At 34.8% G+C, this 22,895-nt stretch overlaps 1 protein-coding gene across 1 annotated transcript in view; it reads left to right on the top strand.

Annotated features, from left to right (window-relative positions):
- Positions 1 to 849: 849 nt before the first annotated feature.
- Positions 850 to 22,895, top strand: part of LOC128157983 (fucolectin-like) — a 28,609-nt gene continuing 6,563 nt past the window's right edge. The window contains exon 1 of the mRNA XM_052820654.1: positions 850 to 1,204. Within this exon, the coding sequence (XP_052676614.1) occupies positions 964 to 1,204 (241 nt within the window). The 5' untranslated portion in view covers positions 850 to 963. The remainder of the gene's footprint in view (positions 1,205 to 22,895) is intronic.

Here is a 22,895-nt window from a genome sequence, read left to right on the forward strand (position 1 = left end):
CCGATCGAATTGTTGAATTTTAATATAACCCACTGCATTCTTTTTTTTTTTTAAATACATGTAATGTTTTAAGTGTTAGTGTTTTAAAACAGCTCCGGAGTGAAAGATAATGCAAAACCCCACCAACATGCTCTTTATGATTCATATTTCACTATGGCAAAAAAGCGTCAATGTTGGTTTAACTTGAAAAATTTGTCCATGTTTAGAATAACATATTAAGAATGTCCTTTTGCGCGTCACGTGGACGTAACGAATAATTTCGGTGCATACACACACACACACACACACACACACACACACACATGGAGAAAATGTGTGCTAAAACGTGTATTATTCACGTCAGAAATAAAAGAATTATTTGCTATATCAATACAATGGACACATTTTAGGACTCTCATGACTGATCAGCATATCGATAACTATTCGATAGTAAACTAGTAAACTATATAAAAAAAAATATAGTTCGTTAAAAGTATAAAGATACAAAACGGTAATCATTTATTTTCAATCATAGACATTAACAGGTAAGGAATGTGGAATCGTCAATTTAATGTATGCGGCCACATATTTTTGTTTTAAAATAAAATTCTAGATTACCCGATCGAATTGTTAAAATAGAACACACTGCATTATTTTTTTAAAAAAAAAACATGTAATATTTTAGGTGTAAGTGTTTTGAAACAAATGCGGAAATCCTCACCAATATGCACTTAATGGTTCATATTGCGCTAAGTGTTAGTGCTAAGTGTAAGTGTTTTTTAACAGCTGCGGATAGAAAGATAATGCATGTACGCATGTTCGGGATAGCAAGGTCTTGTCATTTCTCTTGTCACGTGGACGTGACGAATGCTTACGGTGCTTATAAACAACACTAGTTTGCATTATATTCACAAGATTTACTGTACTGTATGCAGAAAATTAATACTGCAGAAAAGAGTTCTCGGGTAAACAACGAACATACTAATGAATACACTACAGTTCAAGACAACCTGTCTTACATTCAGTTTGGTGTTTTTGACTTGCATCTTTTGCCAGAGGTTATATAAAACTGATTATCAGCAGAACAACATTCTAAACAGAGAAAGTAAGGACGTTTCCCTACAATGTTTACTTGACGAAACAGAGGCTCTCCTAAAGAAAAAGACGTCTGATTTGCAAAACTGCATTGACAAGATGGATGCTCACAACGAAAACCCCTGTTATGGTAATGTTAAAAATATTCGTTTTTTCCCAATATTTTATTTTCTTTTTTATAAATATTACCTCCCTACCTTTTTTTTCTTCATTGCTATTGAGAAGGGGGTTCAACATATTATAGCCGCGAAATATTGAACCCCCTTATTTTCCATTTTCACTGAGAGAGGGTTCAAACATTATTGCTGCTAAATATTTATTACCCTCAACCCCTCTGATTTGATTGCTATTAATTAGGGAGTTCAAAACATTATGAACGTGAAATATTGAACCCCCTCTGATTTTCATTGCTATTGGGGGGAGGATTAAAAAAAATTTATGGCCGTGATAAATTGAAACCCCCCACCCCAACCCCCAACCCCCCCTCCATATTATTTCCAATTCCAGGGTGTTAAAATATTATAACCGTAATAATTTGTAACTCCCATCTTTTTCAATTACCTTTGAAGAGAGGGTTTAAAAAATTATGACTGTGATACATTGAAGCATTCTCCTTTTTCCAATTAAAATTTAAGGAAAGGGTCAAACTTTTATGGATGCAAAATATTAAACTCCTTCCGATTTTCATTGTAATTGGAAAAGAGGTTCAAATTATGATGGCCGTGAAATTTCGACCCCCCTCCCCTTCTATTTCCATTCCCAATTGGAGAGGGGGTTTTAATATTATGGATGAAATATATTGAACACTTCTCTTATTTTCTTTGCTATTGCAGAAGGGGGTCAAAATATGATGGCTGCGTTACGTTATATCCCCTTTCTATTTCCAATTCCAATTGGAGAGAACGTTCAAAGTATTATTGCCGCGATACATTGAACCCCATCTATTTTCTATTTCTAATGGGGAGGTTGTTTTAAAATATTAAGGATGTGATATTTTTATCCCCCTTCTGATTTTTACTGCTGTTAGAGAGGGGGTTCATATTATTATGACCGCGAACTGAACATCCTTCTATTTCTAATTCGATTTTAGAGGGGGTTTAATATATTATGGCTGCGATATATAACACCTCTTCTTTTTCTTATTCCAATTGAAGAGGGGATTTAAAATATTACGACCGCAACATATTGAGCCCACTCCTATTCTCCATTCCCACTGGAGAAGGGGTTCAAAGTATTATTGCTGCAAATATTTATCCCCGCCACACTGTGCTCATTGCTTATAATAAATATTGGTTTAATACATTATGTCTGTGTAATATTGAAACCCCTCATTTTCGAAGTTCTCATTCTTGAACCTATCCTTCATCAACCCCATCCACCCCAACTGTATGCATACACACACCATTTTATCAACTTAATTTGATTCAACGTATATTTGTGGGGTATGATGGTGTTTTGATTGTCAGTTTGTAATAAATTAAACAAATGAATTAAACACATATTATTATTTTGGTTATCATTTTTGTTCCAGATAAAATAGGGTATCAGTATCCTTAGAGGTTACTCTATGGTCATGAACTCAGGTGGGAGAAAAAAGGGCTAACACCTGACAGTCTGTACTCCGTATAAACACGGGTGGTAAACTTTTAATCGGCTCCCTTCATACGAACTTGGGATCTAGCTGACTGCACATGATATCCCTATTATGTAATACAGAGAATTGCATATGAACTTTCCCAATATGAAGGTTGCTTACCTAAATAAACTGGGGCCCGTTTTACTAGAAGGCGTACGCCCGGCGTAACCTTACGCCTGTCGTAAGTCTGGACGTAAGTCAAATATTTGGACTCAAGACCGTTTCACTGAAAGGCGTAACTTTGCGCCCGCCTGAAGTTAAGACAAAAATCTACGCCCAGCCAAGGGTAGTCGTAACTTATGGCGTAAACATTAAATGATTGCTAATTCTGTTGCTGAGAATATCGGTGCTGACCATACTGTTAAATTGTACAATGTGTCATGTAAATTTTATTAATTTCACATGAAGTTAAGAAAAAAGAGAGTTTTGATAGGTGGTACCAATTCTCGATTAGAAACTTTCTTACCATGTTTTATGCACATTCTTTATATTTGCACTTGCCGTTTACATGATTGTTAAAATGACATATTTAGACAATCGAGATATAATTTTCATTCCATTATTTTTATTCAATAATTTGATTTACGTCTCATATTCTTTTGTAAATTGGGCAATGAAAAACGCAGAAAATATGCATACATGATGCACATGTAGTACAAAGGTATATTTGTATTAGAAATGTCTAGCATTTCACCCCCCCCCCCCCCAACTTCCACGCAAAAATATGTGTGAGCAGCGGGATACTTTGAAATTGAAAGCTCACTAAGTGAATTATTGACTTTTATATTTTCCTCTTTTCTTATTTCATTTTTGGTGAGTAAAAGGTGTTAGCTTAGGTTGTTAAACTAAGGTTAATCACAAAAGTATTTTCAGTATTGTTAAAATGTAAATACCAAAATATGATGAAAGCTTTTTTTTTAGATATTAGATAATGTATTTATCATTCAACCGATGCAAAACACTGACTCCAAATTAAATAGATTTTATTTCGTAGGTTACATACTCCTGCTCTTTATTAACTTCAAATTTATATGAAGTCTCGTTCAATATACTAAATACGCATGTAAGTTTACTTGGGTAGTTTATGTTGAGTCCATCACACGTCTGACACATACATCTGTACCTTGGATCTGATAACTTTGGTGAAACATTTACAAACACGCATTCTGAGAGTATTGCATAAGCAATACACGTCCCCTACCGGTTTGTAGAAATTTGTGAAACCAATGCACTGTTATGCAGAATATTATTTCTTATCGTCTCAACAGACTGACCCGATAACGAATCCGATGGTAATAATACAAAATACCCTGTAGATAAAATTTACAGCACAATGCTTGACACTATTTAACAGAACTTATTTGTTTGTTAGAAACAATAAAAGGAATGGTCCAAGTAATGCACGATATGATTACTGACAACATACTTTCCTCGTTTATTTGATACACACCGAGCCGGATAACGAACCCGAACATTAAAAAATTGGAATATAAAAAATTAATTTTCTGGAAAATATGTCAACAGACGCTACAAAAGGGCAAACTTGATCTGAAGTTTAACATTTTGAAGCTGTTCAGCAAATTTCATATTATTCCTCAAACGCATAAAGAAAAAAAGTGTGGAAAACTGAAGTGGGACAGACAGACGGACGGACGGACAGACGGACTGACGGACGCAGAGGAACGCTATAGTCCCCTCCGGTGAAAACCGGTAGGGGACTAATAAACGTGCAGGCACTTATGATTTGTATGTACCCGTTCACTTAACTAATTCGGAAAAAAAACTAACTTCGGAAACAAATTGTTTAAAGTGATAGTGTCTACGGTTGTAGTATTTTTTTTTAGACTTGGAATTCATCAATTATTTCCTAGGTCATTTTTGCTCCACATTTTACATTGACACAAATCTTAATATGAAAGTAATAAATATATTTATCCAAACCCCTTCGCTTTTTTCGTGTTTTTTTTGTTGTTGTTGTTGTTATTGGTTTTTTTTTTGCATGAAATATTAAAATTTCGTTAGTTTAAGTATTTGTTGTATGGTTTTTCGATGCTTGCTTAATATTGTCCAATTCATGGATAAAAAGCTCAATACTACATAAATTCGCTATATTTTCTATTTTTAAAAAAAATCACTGATTTTCTTTCAATGATATAGCAAGAGGAAACCAGAAAACTAATAAAAAGATATTAATACTCGGGCCATAATTGACTCATGATCAAAAGAAAAATTCCAAGGGTGTTCGAAGCATTGTGACATCACAGTAGATATCGATAACAAAATAGTTCTGTTGAGTTATTAATTTTGAATGGACATATCCTACATGCTTCATAAAATATATCTTTCAAATACAACATTTTAGCAAGTTTTGCTGTGTGATTTTGTCACTTAACAGTATAAATATGCCAGAATAATTTACGGTTCTCTCTCTCTCTCTCTCTCTCTCTCACGCAAACACAATTGACAAGTTTCTAAATTTTTATCTAAACAAAATCTTTCTAAGTATATATCTATATACTTATAAAATATTCATCTGTCTGCGCATGTGCATAAGCTCGTTGTCAAGGACGTAAGTCTTGCCTTAACTTAGTCCGATACCTTCTACAAAAGAACTTACGACCTAAGACCAAAATAACGAATGCTAATTAATCATCAACTAATCAATGATTTATTCTTATGGCTGGAAAATATAATAATTATTATGGTAATTGAAATATTTGTAAACAAATGGTTTTATGTCAATTTTGTTCTTTAAAGATAATTTTACGAGACTGTTAATATTTACGACTTTGTCGTAAGTTCTTTTGTAAAACGCAGCCCTGGTTTTCTACAGATGAATTCATTTGTGACTACATGAGCCATGGACTTAGAAAGTACTATATGACATGTTTAATTTCCAAAAACTCCAGAATAATTAGCAAAGAAAATGGCCAGGTTTTGTATTGTTACAGTTTAACCTGTAATCATTTTGAATTAATTGATGTTCCGTGCCCACATATGTTTATTTACTTCTTGTTGAGAAGTAGGCTTAATCCATTAGGCACATTATCTTTACAATGTCAGCTTCCAGCTACATATTTAACTGTAATATGCAAAAATTGCAAATAATGTAAGATTGCAATATTAAATGATTTGTTTTGTGTAAATACACTTCGTTTAATTTGTGACGATATGATATGAAGTAAACTTGCATTTCGTTTATAGATTTGATTGCAATTTTATTCCACCAGTTTTACTTTGATTTAATCTCATTAAAATATAATTTCATATAAACAACTAAATTTCAAATACTGTTCATTCAGGTAAAAATATACATGTATAAACCATCGCGGACTGCAGCATGATTTATGAAACATTTAAAGTTACATGAAAATGACTAGGATATTTTTGAACCTAATGTGAAAAATTAAGGTGCATATCAACTACAACCCTACATTTATATGCATATGTTCATACTTAACTCATTGTATTGAAAGAAGACGTTTCAATTCAAAATAATATTTATTCACTCTTGTTTTAGAATTATCATTGGTTACAATAGACAATATGTCAGAATTTTGTACAAGGCACTTTTAAATATCACGTGCCTTCAAATATCGCTAAAGTATCACCAGTTGGGGGAAACTTAGCGATCAGAAATGAAATCCATTAAATTACAACTTACAAATAACCTATTTTCATAAATGAAGGTAAGTGGCATATAAGTGACGTCGAGCATGTTGCCAAAAAATTCATGTTACGTGACACAGACGAGTAATATTATGAAAGGTTAAGCGAGTTCACATCTGATAAACAATATCAGTTTATAAAGGGGAACTAATGGGAAGCAGTTTATTAAAAAAGCGTAAATTGTCCTAAATTATGTAATACATGTACATATTAATGTTTTATAATAACATAAGTAAAAATTGAATTCATTCCTCATAATCTAATTTTCTACACCTCATATCAGAAAAATAAAGGACGACATCTAAAAAGCTGATGTTGAAAATTTTGAATACATTGTATAACGTCAAGCAGATTGATACATTTTGTACTCGCGTCGTATTGTGACGTAGACAAGTTTTATCATAGATATAAATTAATTGGTTTAGTCAATCAAGTGAGGCGTTACAACCAGAATTGAAATATTCTAACGCGGGTATGATAAGGCAACTCTCACAGTAAAAATTGCTCCGACCGATATGACGTCACAATAAGCAGTCATATTTTACTCAGAATTATTTAACGAGGCCGAGTACAGAACGAGTACGCACGCTTTCGCGCAGCGTTTCATTTGTATTGTGACGTCATCTTTTTGCTTGGTTGACGCCATGGCGTGATAGTTTCAACTGCAGATATTCAGCGAAAATTGTTGAAAAAATCTCGTTTGATGCTTAAAAAGAATGTTATATTGTGGAATAAACAGAAATGTCTCGAAGTATAAGCTATATTTGGGCTCGGGTCGAAAACGTGAAGAGGGTTCAGCAAGCCTAGCCCTCTGTCATGTTTTCTTAACCCGCCTAAATATAGCCTAATTCATATATTTCAAGACAGTAACCATGTATTTTATATTGATGACCCTTAATATGTGATGTTATATATTTTTTTTATTACTTAAATATGTCTGAATGTTTTAATAATACTATATAGATCACCTTTTCCGCCTTTGTCAAATAAAAAATAGCCATTATCTGACGAATCAGGGAAATTGGGCATACAAAAATCAACTTTGATAAGACCCCTGGAACAAACAAGAAGGTAAAAGGTTTTTTTTATTTGACCATTTGATGCCTTTAAGCAATAACTTTAATATGCAGAACAGAAAAAGAAATCCCTAGGGCAGAAATTTTGAAAAAAAAGTAAAAAAAATATGCAAAATTGATACATTTCAAGCAAAATCCCATAGGGTCCTATGTTAAAGATTAACAAACTTTGAGATGACCCCCTAAACAAACGGTGTGGTAAATGTCTTATTTTTTTTTATCTTAAAATAATAATTATATCAGTAGAAATTCATGTAAAAAGTTTCATCCAAAAATCTAGGGCAAAACAAATTAGACCTGGCCTCGTTAAGAAATAAACAACGTTATTTAGTGAACATGGCGTTATGAATAGCAATTGCTCTGCTGGCATATTCCATGCGCTAGCGCATCATGGAAAATATGCCAGCAAAGCAGTTCACTAAATAATCGTTGTTTATTACTTATATTTGCATTTTACCACTCGAAAATACCCTGCATTAGCCTTAACCTTGACATTTAGCTATTGCATAAAAAAATAAACGTTCAGACTGTAAATGTATTTTTTTTACTTCACATAGATTTGTTAACAAAATCAATGATATGTTATACCAGTAATTCCTTTAAAATGTTAACAGCGAGCGAAGCGAGCTCTAAGAACCAGTGTGCGCGGGAAAAAGAACGAGCTAAACCTACGTTCATCAAACAAAATTTTTTGTCTACGTCCCATAATGCTCTCTAATGTTTTCACCCGTGGTGCTATGCCAAAAATGGCCGACTTTTAACTCGTAATTTACGGTGACTTAAATTTTTAAGACACGTATATTAACGGTATATGACCTAAATTACTTGAAAAGTGCTGCTAGAATCATGTACTTCGTTGTTTTAAATGAAAAATGCGTAGTATTTTGAATGAAATTATAGAAGTTGAGAGGGTTTCCGATAATTATTTAAAATATTTATTTTGTGCGATTAACAATAGGATTCTAGCAGTAATACTAATAAACATGAACTAATTGACGATCGAATTATTGTAGCAAACATAAAAATAAACTCCGAGGTAGTGTTACACTTTTTGGTTTTTTTTTGTAAAGGTAAAAAAGTGATCTATTTTTAACTGTCACGTGATACCATGGCACAGCAGCTTCAAAGATCAAGTCGATTCCGAAGTAGAAAAGTAATATCTAGTTGAACACATTTACTAGGTATTAATATTCCGCACTGTTTTCATAAAAATAAACAGTTTTTAAATTGGTCATAAATTTAACGGTCATTAAACTCGGAGTTGCCTTAACCTACCCGCGAACATTATGAATTTTATTGTTACATGTAATGACGTTATCAAATGTAACTATAAAAAGGGTAGTGTGTGCGTATGATTTTATCTTTAGCAGGCGGTATGCAGATTCTTTTTTTACGTTCTAAATCTTATTCATAAAAGGGAAACCGTTAAAAAAAACGTATTTGAAAGTAGAAAAAAGCACCTAAAATATTGTTTTCCATTAAGGCAGCGCACAAAAAGACGAAAGCAGAGAAATATACAAGCAAGAGGTCGCCGACATATTAATTCATGAAATGAATGAAATTCATTGGAAGGGAAGAATGTGTAAACAGATAGCCATGCTATGACCTTAAATTGTTAGTATTACATATTGGTCACTATGATACTTAATGTGTATGACTAGGTACTGCGCAATGAATTGTGGTAATGATAACCAACAGAATGAACTCTGTGAAGTTTGTAGCACTGCGTAGTGTTCTTAAATGATGTTATGAAACCAGGTGCATAATACGGGCATAATAATATCCAAATTGAGAGTTTATAAACAAGTTATCAACAAATTGTCATATTTGGCATCCTGTGTCCGTAATAAAGGCCCTGATATTGCACGTTAGTCCTGTAATGCTATTTAACCTTTGTAAACTTTATGCCATGTATGAATGAATGTATTATGAGTAAGTGATGCCTCATACCTAGGTGGGGGACTCCGAGACTCAAATCCTGCATTCGTACTCTTTGATTGGCAGTTTGGACAGTTTTGTTACTTTATTTAGAAATAAAACATTAATCTGAAATATGAACACTAAATGTTCACTCATGATCGTCGTAGATGGGCCGAACTAGTCAGAACTGTCCATCATAAGTAAAATGTTATATATACCCATGTAAAATGATGTTGACTAGGTTCTTTGATTTGGGCTGCTTTTAATTGTTGTAACTCTGACTATACGATCACGCTTAAATAAAACCGCTTGTGAAAGAAATACTGTACTTGGTGATTACTAAGTTTGAGCTGACCCCCAAGTGGATCCATAAGACAGAAGGCTTACAGATGCCTGCACACTGCGATCCTGTAAACTAGTAGAAACGGTGGCCGATGGAATATTTTCCTTCACAGTTGTCATAGGATGCTTAAATGGAGTTGGTGCAACTGGCATCATTGAGCGCTTGTTCAACACCTTAGATTTTTGAGTGTGGACGGGATCAGGTCTCGTTGGTGTCCTCTGTGTCATCTTTGGAGAAGCTGCAGAAGCTGTTTCACCCACAACATCCGAGAGAGTCCCGGGATCCAACTGTTCTCAGTCTTCTTCACTCTCGCTGTCAATTTAGCGTATCCGCCATGGCGCGTCCAGCAATGCCTGTCCATGTCCCTTTTTTTGTTGGTCGCATGTTAACAATGACTGCACTCAAACAGCTTTTGTCTCCGTTTACTACCACACTCTCCCACTCCGATTCTTCTTGAACCCGCAATGAACACATGGGACAAAGGTGTCCTTCTTTTCTCTTTGTGGTTCTGGTGTTTGCCATGATCTACAAAATACAACCATCAATAATCATCACAAATGATTTCTGAAAACTCAAATAAAAACGATAAGTCTCTGCTTTAAACAATACTTTCACGATCAAACAGTTTAACACTTACACTCTGCAACATAATCATCATGCCATGCAGGTACATTTCTAGTGCGCTTTGGTCTATCTAAAACGCTATTGCTTGTGTTTCCGCTTATTTCAGTGTGATATTCAATTTTATGAACTTCAAACATTTCTGGAATTTCATATTCCTCACTGTTTTCACTCTCTAGTATATCAACATCATTTTCCCGGTGTAGTGTCTGCGCTTTACACTTCCGCATGCCATCGCAATGAAATACAGTGCTTTTCTCTTTCGTTCCGCATGCAACCTTATATAGGACATCAGACAATTTTTCTTCAATTAAAAAGGCCCTCTTCAAAACGATGTCAATTTAGGAGAACAGCCACTCTTTCCTTTGGGAAAGAACACATATGCCATTTCCCCGGGTTTAAATGAGGACCATGACAGTTTTGTGTCATGGTATCTTTTTGGCGCAACATTACACCTGGTATGTTTTCGCGGACCAGCTTATGTGCCGACTCTAATCGTTCTCGTAAAACCCAAACCCACTGACTAACTGGTATATCTTTTATGTCGGGAGGCATATCATACATTACACCCAATGGAGTGGTCGCTTCGCGTCCCAGCATGAGCATATTTGGTGAGAAACTAGTGGTCTCGTGCTCTGTAGAACAATAGGCCATAAGTATGTAAGGAAGGTGCAGATCCCAATCACGTTGGTTTGCATGTACATAACCCGTCGGGTTTTGGGTGGTAGGGCATTGTGCGGGTCTTCTTGATCCCTAACATCCGACACATCTCTAGGGAGAGTTTGCTCTCATATTGCCTTCCTTGGTCCGAATGAATGGTGAAGGGAATACCAAACCTTACAAATACTTCCTCAACAATAGTGCGAACAATTGTCTCTGCGTCAATATTGCAGAGCAAATGCCTCCGTCCACTTTGTGAAGTAGTCGGACACAACCAAAATGTGACGATTGCCTCTATCCGTTTCAGGTAGCTCACATAATATATCGGTCGCAATTCTTTCCATAGGCACACCTGATCCAGTAATCTTGGATTTTTATGCATAGTGCATTTGTCACAACTTGTAACATACGGATATACGTCCTTCTGAAGTCCTAGCCAGTAAGATCTTTGGCGTATCTTAGCCAACGTTTTTTGTCACTCCCAAGTGCCTTGAGGTCTAATTGACATGACACATTTCCAAGACGCGTATGCGCTCCTGGTCAAGTATAATGGCTTGAGGGGTTTCTTTATTTGAGGGAAGCAAAGACCACTTGCGCATTAACAGACAATCTTTCATAACTAGTCTAAGAAATTGATTCCACAGAGGCTTTACTAAATAACCATACATAGAGATATCACCGTATTTTGGGCGCTCACCTTTTCCGACCCAATCATTTACAAGCTAATGTCTTTATTCTGCTCTTGAGCTTCCTAAAGACAACTATCAATCTGGTCGCTTTTAACCTCTGATTTCTGCACAGTTCTCACCGAAGATTCAGTGGTCAGTGTGTGGTTTTCTGAAGAAGGATCTAAAACCATACTGAGTGCATGGCACTCTACTTAGCGGATCCGCATTTCCGTGCTTTTTACCGGGTATATGTTTTATTTCCATATTGTAAGTACTAATGACTTCCAGCCACCTGGCTAACTGACCCTCCGGGTTTTTAAACCTTAAAAGCCATTTCAATGATCCAAAATCTGTGCGGAGGAGAAACCTTTCACCACAGAGATAATGGCAGTAGTGGTTCACAAAGTGAACGACGGTTAACCGTTCCTTCCTTGTCACATAATATTTTCTCTCTGACTTTGTCAAGGTACGGCTAGCATATGCTATAACGCGTTCTGTACCATCAATGTTTTGAGACAAAACGGCACCTATTGCCTCGTTGCTAGCATCCGTATCTAATACAAATGGTTTTGTAATATCAGGAAGGGCTAAAATTTGCGCTGTTTTAAGTTTATTGCGGAAGACCTCGAACGCTTCTTGTGCCTCTTTTTTCGAAAGAAATTTCATGCCTTTCTCTGTGAATCGATGCAGTGGTTTTGCAACTGCGGCAAAATTCTGAATAAAACGCCTATAATAACCACAAAGACATCAGAAAGATCTTAACTCAGTCACAGTAGCAGGAACTGGCCACTTAGCCACTGCTCTTACTTTCTCTGGATTTGTCGAGATGCCATCATTGGAAAAAAAATTGTCCGAGATAGGATACCCTCGTAGCTAACAAATTACATTTCTTTGCCTTCAATTTAAGACCGGCCAGGTGCAATCTTTGAAAAATGTGTTGCAGGTTTTCAATCATATTTGCTAATGATTTGCCCACAACAATAATGTCATCAAGGTATACGAGACATTTATCCCGCTGGAGTTTCCATGAGTCTCTCAAACGTAGCAGGCGCACAGCACAAGCCAAAAGACATTGCCTTAAACTGATACAATCCTTGACGAGTTACGAATGCAGTTTTGGGCTTGTCGCTCTCTTCCATGCTGACTTGCCAGTATCCGCTGTTTAGATCAAGGGTAGAAAACATCTCATGTCCTGAAAAATGATGAAACGCCTCGTCAATTTTTGGCAGAGGATAAGCGTCCTTTATGGTTACATCATTCAGTCGACGGTAGTCTACACAACAGCGCATTGAACCGTCTTTCTTGCGTACTAGGGCTACTTTGAGGGTTCTATTACATTTTTCTCGAGCATTTCCTTTACTTGGGTATGAACCACTTGGGTCAAATGAATAGGAATTCTCCTAGGAGCTTGCTTAATGGGTTGCTTGGCCTGTCACAGGGCGAAAAACAATCTTTAAGCAAGTCCTTAAAGGTGGCTTAAAGGTGGCGTAAAGGTGGCTTAAAGGATATACAATCTTTAAGCCACCTTAAAATCACCTTTAAGCTGAGCTTATAGGTCCTTAATGTCCAAACTTCTTTAAGTCACCTTTAAGCATCTTTAAGTGGCATTTACGCTCCCTCTAAGTTGTCTTTAAACCGTCTTTAAACATATATTAAATGCAAAAGCTCTTTTATAGGGATGGGAGGGGGTCATCCAAGTGATAATATAATTTCCAAGGAAGGGGGCGGGGGTTGTGTTCCAGGCGGTTTTAATTGTCGCTCCATTAAACACAGATCGCTATCATCAACACCGCTCCGATGGACACAGATTGCTGTTATAAAATTCTTTATAATTTTTGGGGGGTTTCTAAATTATTGTAGGGGTGAGCGCAGTCTCTGTATCTTAATCTGTGCATGAAACTTATTAAAGTATGTTTGTTTCCAATTATAAATTAATCGGTGAAATCTCTCTCTCTCTCTCTCTCTCTCTCTCTCTCAGTTCATCCGGTTATTATACAAAGTAATGATTTAACAAATGCATGATTTAATTTAATAATCGGTTTAAGGTTTGTATTTTTTTTTTCAATTTTCATTATTTCTAGGTCTAATTCTAGATCTGCTAGATACATGTTAAAGATGAAAAGACTCTAAACTGCCTTTGTTATATCGTTCAGGATATTACTACTTTGTTTGTCTAGACATAGTTATGTTCGTTTGTGTATATCTAATTAGAGTCTGTTGTTTGTCCAACTTAAGAAAACCTTTGGAACTAACACAGAATATACAAGATATACACAACAGGTGTGTCGTGTGCCAAGGTGCAAGTCTGGGTTTTTAAAGGCACTGAAATCTTACATGTAGTATGTACGGGTATACGATAAGTCTAGTGAATAAAAGTTTTTTTACATTTGTAATTCATTTTCAAAGTATTATTTCCTAGCTCTGGGTCTCAAAACTGTTACGTCTACAAATTAACGATACATGTACGTAAGAGTAAAATCCTGAGGTTAATTAATTAATTAATGTACCGGTGATCATAAATAGGGGTTAATTATTTAAATATATGTATAAGGGTAAATATGTCACATATGTCACCCGGCCTGGTACATCATACAATTGTATGTACAAGTATATGTATACATCATTTGCAATTGCCACATGCAGTAATTTATACGTTACCGGTAATTGATAATATTGTTTGTTATAGAATTGATAGGTTAAAAATCATGTATAGAATTAAATATTTAAACATTCTGGAACGGCACCACGATCATGAAAACCGGAAAATTGCGGATAATTGAACAAATACCCCAATTGGTTTACTGCATTTAATAAAAGAAATGATTTCATTTTCTTTCTTACATTTTTATAGCTATAAATTAGATGAACGTATATATACTCGGTTTAAATTTATTAACTAAGAAGGCCTACTAGTGAGCCTAACGGTTTCCATATAGGTATCCATGATATATTTTTTTTCATTGAAGACCAAGTTCCGTATTTCATTCTAAATACATGCATGCATGTAATTTATAAATTAGATATAATTGGTTGTTACAAACTGATTGGTTTGTCAAAATCTTTTCAAATAAACACATTCAATACATTGATTCAATATCCACTGATATATAAGATATAAAAACACCATGAAGTTTGGAAGATGCCGTGGCGCAGAGGAAGTGTGGTGATGCTATTAAACAAAGGGTACCGAGTTCAATTCTCGCCGTGGGCGTTTTTTTTTTTTCATTTTATTTTATAGAACAAAAACCGTTTTTAATACCTTTTCTTTCATAAAGATAATACATTTTGTTGGTAAATTAAGCACAATATTGAATCAAACATTTTTTAATGGTTTAAAGGTGGCTTAAAGGTAGCTTAAAGGTTGATTTAACAAATGCATGATTTGATTTAATAATCGGTTTAATTTTTGTATTTTTTTTTCAATTTTCATTATTTCTAGGTCTAATTCTAGATCTGGTAGATACATGTTAAAGATGAAAAGACTCTCAACTGCCTTTGTTATATCGTTCAGGATATTACTACCTTGTTTGTCTAGACATAGTTTTGTTCGTTTGTGTATATCAAATTAGAGTCTGTTGTTTGTCCAACTTAAGAAAACCCCTGGAACTAACACAGAATATACAAGATATACACAACAGGTTTGTCGTGTGCCCAGGTGCACGTTTGTGTATATCTAATTAAAGTCTATTGTTTGTCCAACTTAAGAAAACCCTTGGAACTAACACAGAATATACAAGATATACACAACAGGTGTGTCGTGTGCCAAGGTGCACGTCTGGGTTTCTAAAGGCATTGAAATCTTAGTATGTACGGGTATGCGATAAGTCTAGTGAATAAAAGTTTATTTACATTTGTAATTCATTTTCAAAGTATTATTTCCTAGCTCTGGGTTTCAAAAATGTTACGTCTACAAATTAACGATACATGTACGTAAGAGTAAAATCTTGAGGTTAATTAATTAATTAATGTACCGGTGATCATAAATAGGGGTTAATTATTTAAATATATGTTAAGGGTTAAATATGTCACATACCCGGCCTGGTACATCATACAATTGTATGTACAGGTATATGTATATATCATTTGCAATTCCCACATGCAGTAAATACGTTACCGGTAATTGGTAATATTGTTTCTTATATAATTGATAGTTTTAAAATCATGTATACAATTAAATATTTAAATAGTCTGGAACGGCACCGCGATCATGAACACCGGGAAATTGCAGGAAATTGAACAAATACCCCAATTGGTTTACTGCATTTAATAAAAGAAATGATTTCATTTTCTTTCTTACATTTTTATAGCTATAAATTAGATGAACGTATATATACTCGGTTTAAATTTATTAACTAAGAAGGCCTACTAGTGAGCCTAACGGTTTCCATATAGGTATCCATGATATATTTTTTTCATTGAAGACCAAGTTCCGTATTTCATTCTAAATACATGCATACATGTAATTTATAAATTAGATATAATTGGTTGTTACAAACTGATTGGTTTGTCAAAATCTTTTCAAATAAACACATTCAATACATTGATTCAATATCCACTGATATATAAGATATAAAAACACCATGAAGTTTGGAAGATGCCGTGGCGCAGAGGAAGTGTGGTGATGCTATTAAACAAAGGGTACCGAGTTCAATTCTCGCCGTGGGCGGTTTTTTTTTCATTTTATTTTATAGAACAAAGTTAATACATTTTGTTGGTAAATTAAGCACAATATTGAATCAAACATTTTTTAATGGTTTAAAGGTGGCTTAAAGGTGGCTTAAAGGTAGCTTAAAGGTGACTTAAAGAAGTTTGGACATTAAGGGCCTATAAATTGTCCTTAAAGGTGGCTTAAAGATAGTCTTTAAACTGCCTTTAAGCCATCTTTACGCTTTCTTTAAGCCACCTTAAAGCAACACATATGGCTTAAAGGTGGCTTTAAGATCGTTTTTAAGCTACCTTTAAACACCTTTAAGCTATCTTTAAGGAGAACTTAAAGATGGTCATTCATCCTGTGTGTTCTATGATGATCTTGTGGCGCACTACGTTTGTTTGTCATAAATTGTAGTTACATTGTAGAAGCTGCAAACAAATAATGATTTCTGCGCAGAAACTCCTCAACCTTTGACACTTGCTCAGGCAAAATGTTACTCATACTTCGATCTAGCAAATCCTTCAAATCACTGCGCAGTTATCCACCCGACTGCTCAGCAAAAGTTGTCAAATTTAGATTTTCCTCAACTGCGGTTATTGTACCTATCAAAGTTCCTCTGTAAATCTTCTGCACATCATCTGTGACGTTCATCGGCCGAAGAAGTACCTTATCATTACCTTTCATCAGAGTGCGACCTACCAGTGCACGCCCTGTCTCTAAGAATTTAGGTTTTGGCTCTACCAGGTCTACCAGGTAGCCCGCTCTTCCGTATTTTTTTCCCGTCACACTGGCTGGAATAACAATCTCTTGGTGGAATGCAAATGTCATTTCCTGCTGTGACCCTGTAACATCCTAATGTGCCTTCCCAGGAAAATACACATTCTTCATCATCAATATTTCCATTACATTTCTTCATCATCTATATATATTTCCATTACATTTCCTAAGAAACTCAAGCGCAATGATTCCGTTAACATATATATCTGCAACAATTGCGTCTAAAACTTGACTCGACACAACAGAACCACTTACATTTAATATTCGCTGCGCTCTTTCTGTTAACTCGGGTCTTTCCTCTGACAATTTTTCATAAAATCTCCTTGGAATAAGAGTAAAAGATGCCCTGGTATCACGATTTTGCGCTGCTCCAATTCTAATTTCCCTGAACAAATATGACCTTTGATATAATGCGCCTACTGCCGATCTGACATGCGCTTCCGCTATCTTTATTTGTTGTATTGCCCCTCTTCTCTTTTTCCTTATCTCTGTTCTTCAATTTTGCTCAATTCTTTCTAATGTGCCCTTCCGCATGACAGTAATAGCATTTCACACTGTAACTTCTTCGCCCTCTTTGATGATTTTGATAATTACTCTGAAAGGTTCTCTGTTAGAGTTAGTATGTGTATAAACCTGTTTCTCCAACTTTTTTAGTTTGTTTTGCATTTTCTGCATCAGCGCATATTAATCAACAGAATTCGCAGTCTCTGCACGCGCTTGTTCGTGAGAATCACATCCACGAATGTGGCTTCTTTTCCCTGTTTTGTAGTAAGCGTCGAGCTCCACTGCCAAGCGTATAGCTTCATTCAGAATCTGAGGCCGACTCTATCCTATGCGCAGTCTTATATCGGAGTCAATCAAACCATCAATAAAAGCCCCTTTACCAAGGGTTTCTCTTATTTCGGCCGGTGCTGAAGGATAGCCAAGATAAGTTAATTTTCTACCCGCTTGGCCTAACTCGGTCAAATGAATGTTTCCGATGCGCGTTGCCGCCTTTCTTTTAGTTGTTCATGGTATAACTCTGTTTAATAAGCGGGCGCAAAATTTTCCTCAAGCGCTTTGACTAGCAAGTCATACTGTTGTCCGGTTTTTGCAGATACGTTTTCTTATATCCCTTGTTCCGCTCCTCTTAACGACACAGCTAAGTATTGCGCATTTGCTACATGGCTCGCAGCCCCCCTCTTCTTTTGCGCTCCGGTTTTCCTTAGACTTACTCCATCCGAATTTTCAATGATCGCCGGACTATCAGATTGTCTCATGCCAAGCAAAACTACTGTATCCTCGGCAGCTGGCGAATGCGCATCGTGATATCTACCACTTGCGCTTGCCATAGTCTCAATATCCGAGTTGCGCACTCGCGTATTAGCAATCGGAGTCGACCGATTTTGTATTTCTAAGCGCAATCACTCGCACCTCTCTTACAGAAAAAAATCTCTTCATCAAACATTCTATCCATGATAACTGATTACAAATAAAAATTGAGATTTACAGTAAGAATCAACTCGCCGAATCCCGATAAGCTGCCACAAAATTTAACGTTTTCGAGTTCTTTTTAATTTGGCTGCTCTACTTGAGCAATGAAATTATAAATCAATTTTATCACAATTTTTAATCAACAATATATACACTATCCCTTTCTTCTCTCTGGAGTGCGAGCGCTTGCTACTGCGCTCTGTTGTATTACCGCACTATAAAAATGCGTAATACCGAATAAAATATAGGTAATGCCAAGTCGACTATCTTATAGATACAGAGCTTTATTTTCAGGTCTCGAAAGCCTTATTCAGGCACGTAAGACCTAGCTTTTACTATTACCTTATTTTCCTAAGGTGGCAGGGGATAGTTTTTTTGGTCGAGGATATGTGAGGCAAAATAGTGCTCATATATGTGATTTATTTTTTCAGTGGATTTTTAAATTTGCTTATATTGGTTTGCATGCAGGGGACACATGGTCCCGACTCTTGAGAATTTTTAAACATTTCAAAATAAAACAAGTACAACTTACATATAGCACTATGTAGAATAGCCAGGGACGGTCTCAAAATTTTCTGATAAATTGCCCTTTTTTCACATTTTCACGGGTCCAGCAACACGCTTCAGTCCCGAGCAACTGCCATAAACTACCACAGTATTGGTAGCTTAATGTATACCCATGCAAATAATCACCAATTGATGGGGGGTCAATCACTTTCTTTTCGAGTGACATTTCGTGTTCTGAACCCACCCTACTTTTCAAGCTCAAAACCGAAAGTGAAACTTTTGGCCACAGTTTCGCATTTTCATTCCATATCTGATGAAAAGTGCTACCAATATTCAAGTGTCATATATCAATGAAATTGACATGAGCTCCTCTATCCAAAAAGTGAATGCAATAAATATTCTAGCAATTTATACCCCTCAAATAACCAGCCAAACCCAAGGTTATTCCTTTATCTCAAAATTTTGACCGGGTCTTTCCTTCGAAACTATCCCCTGCCACCTAGATGTTCACCAGTCGACTTCAACTCCAAGACTGACTATCAACGTTCTGTCTCCACTTTATATACCCTTATGTCACGTGACAAAAGACTCGGAGAACAGTGCGGAGTTAAGAACAGGAAGTCATCAAACATACTCTAGAGAACAGAAAGGGATTACTAATTTTCATTAACTACTTCCGCTTCACTACAAACTAATATGTTCTCTTTAATACCAGCCAATCATAAACTAGAAAATGAAATATTTAAGGTACTTTTTGGAAAACCTTTGCGCGTAGAGGATTTTTAAATGAGACTTTGAACATGTAGAAAGGTCATTTGTTTTCCTTTTTAATGCAGAACAGAAACACAGTTAGACAAATTGTCTTCACGTTCAGAAGAATACATTTTTATCCATATCTGATAATGTTCCAAATTAACAATATATTATCAATATTATCCGACACTATTGTGCCTATTTTTTATACAAATAAAATGACAATTAAAATCTGATTTGATTTGATTTGAACATATTTTTATTGTACAAAAAAACAATTGGGATTGGACACAAGTTCCATAACTTAGACCGCCCTCTCCCAATACAAAGGTATAATACAATATATGTGTACACAACATAAATAAAGGTCAGTGGATAGAATGGACGTATACATATATGCAATTGACATGTATATAATAAACAACGGTGTACTAGTTGATATAAGATCAGTTAAATCTTTCAGTATTTTTGATAAAATTATAAACTTATGTAAATAAATGCTTGTTTTCATTGTCACTTATTGAACTGTCACCCCAAAGTAAAACATGAGTATTGACAATGTTAAGATTAACAATTTGAAAAACGTCATTAAATAGAACATTTCTAGCATCTTTATATTTATTACATGTGAAAAAGAAATAGTACGTATTTTCTTTCTTACCACACGAACAGAGTGGACTGTTGATAATATTACATCGAAATAAATCATTAATTAGTGCACAATTGTGACGAAGTTTAGTATAAATGATATTCAATAATCTATCCCCATATGTAAAAAAATTAGGTCTAGTTCTACATGTAAGTACATTTTCATTTTTGACAGAAACATGTATTTTTTCCTTAAAAAATGCGAACAGAGTCGCTTCCACGGACTTCTGTTGAAAGCGCATTCCATTCATCAACAACAGTAGAAACAAACAAAGATTTATACAATTCCAAACGACATTTTGGTATAAAGTAATTTTGTGCATTTCTGGTAGAATAGTTAGATACATTAGCACGATTATTGGAAAAATATCCATTACATAACTGGGTAAAAGGTTTCGGTCAATTTTATACATTGTTTTTAGCCTGGATATTTTCCTTCTACTATAAAGTGTTTCCCACCGTGTTTCAAAGTAAAGAGATTCCCGAGATGCAAAAATAGGTAAACCTGTAACAATTCTTGCTGCAATCAATTGTATTTTTTTCTTATTTGTCAGAATCATTTATAGAACATCCGCCCCAGACATCAGATGCATATTCTAACTGAGGCCTTATAAATGAAGTATATAATAGTGACAGTGATTTTCTATATAGTTTAAATTGAAGTTTTTTCATTTATCCCAATTTGTTTTGAGCATTTGCTATCATAGAATTTATATAAGATAACCAGGAAAGGTCCTCAGAATTTAACACCTAAGTGTTTATGGGTGGGTACGAATTCCAAATCGCATCCTTGAAATTTTAACGTAGGGGTTACTGTGTTAGGTTTATTACTGAAATAAACAGCCTTAGTTTTTGAAGGATTAAAATTTAAAAGCCATTTCTCAGACCAAACCTCTAAAGTTAAAAGATCCCGATTAAGATAAGATTCCATATCGTGTACATTGATTGCAGCATGTTGAAGGCTATTATCATCTGCAAAAAGTCTGCAAAATGTTAACATGTTATCTGCTATATCGTTTACATAAATAAGAAATAACAATGGACCAAGGACAGAGCCTTGAGGCACTCCGGCATTAATAGACTTAATAGACGACAGCACCTCTCGATATATAACCCTTTGATTTCTATTTACAAGGTAACTATTAAAGGGACTTAGACACGATTTGACTTAAAATTTTCAAATTTTATTTTTCCATTTTCAATGTTTATAACGATAAATATAGAAGTTTATAATGCAATGTCAAAATTTGGAAGTCAAATATCAAATTATAAGCAAGATACAGAGTTCATAATTCTTTGTTTTGAAAACAAAGCTCGAATATTGTCATTTTTACATATGTGTTGTATTGGTGCAAGTGTCAATCAAATGTAACTTTTTTTGTTGATAATAGTATTTATGAAGATATTGAATTAGTTTAACTTGTTTTTTACATGTCATTTTTTAACATTCAATATGTTGGTCAATCATTTAAAATGCACCAGTAAACCATTTTATACATAAAAAAATAGAATTATTTTTTTTTATCTCAAATCGTGTCTAAATCCCTTTAAACTATTTGAACAGATTTCCAGTAATACCATAGGTATGGAGTTTAAACAATAAACCTTTATGCCAAACGCGGTCAAATGCTTTTGACGTGTCGCAAAAAATCATACAACAAGATTGACCTTGATCAATTGCTCTTAAAATATGGTCGTACGTTTCTATTAGCTGATTAACAGTTGAGTGACCCGAGAAAATCCAGCTTGATACTTATAAAAAAGATTATTATCATGAAAAAAGTTGTATAGATGTCTAAAAATGATTCGTTCCATTATCTTAGAAACACAACTTAATAAGGAAAAAGGTCTATAATTCGACATTTGTGATGAGTCGTCTTTCTTATATAAAGGTAAAACATTGGATATTTTCCAAGAGCTTGGAAATGTACAGTTTCTTAAAGAACGATTAAATAATGTACATAGAGGCTTTGCTATTGTATACATAGTATTTTTAAGCATTTTATGACTTATGTTATCTGACCCCACGCTTTGTTTACTTGAATGATTGAAATACTATCTATCACATCTTGTTCAGAAATACATACATCACAAATAAAATTGTTGCATTCAGAGTTGAATTCAGGTAATCTAGCGTCTTTGTCGTCTAAACATGAAATGGAGGAAAAATAATCATTAAGAACCTCAGCCTTTTCTGCATTGGTATAAGCTATGGATTGATTACCGTTTTTTAAGGCAAATTGCAATGGGGGAATTTCGGTAGACATTTTAATATCAAAAACATTCTTCAATAATCTCCAGTATAATTTGGAATTATTTTTACTTGAATCTAAAAGATTAATCTCTAAATTGTTAAAATAATTGTCAATTGCACACTTTTTCATATTGTTAACTTTATTGCGTGATTTTTTTTTAAACT

The sequence above is a fragment of the Crassostrea angulata genome, chromosome 8 (genome assembly GCF_025612915.1).
Source record: "Crassostrea angulata isolate pt1a10 chromosome 8, ASM2561291v2, whole genome shotgun sequence".
Classification (NCBI taxonomy): Eukaryota; Metazoa; Mollusca; class Bivalvia; order Ostreida; family Ostreidae; genus Magallana; species Magallana angulata.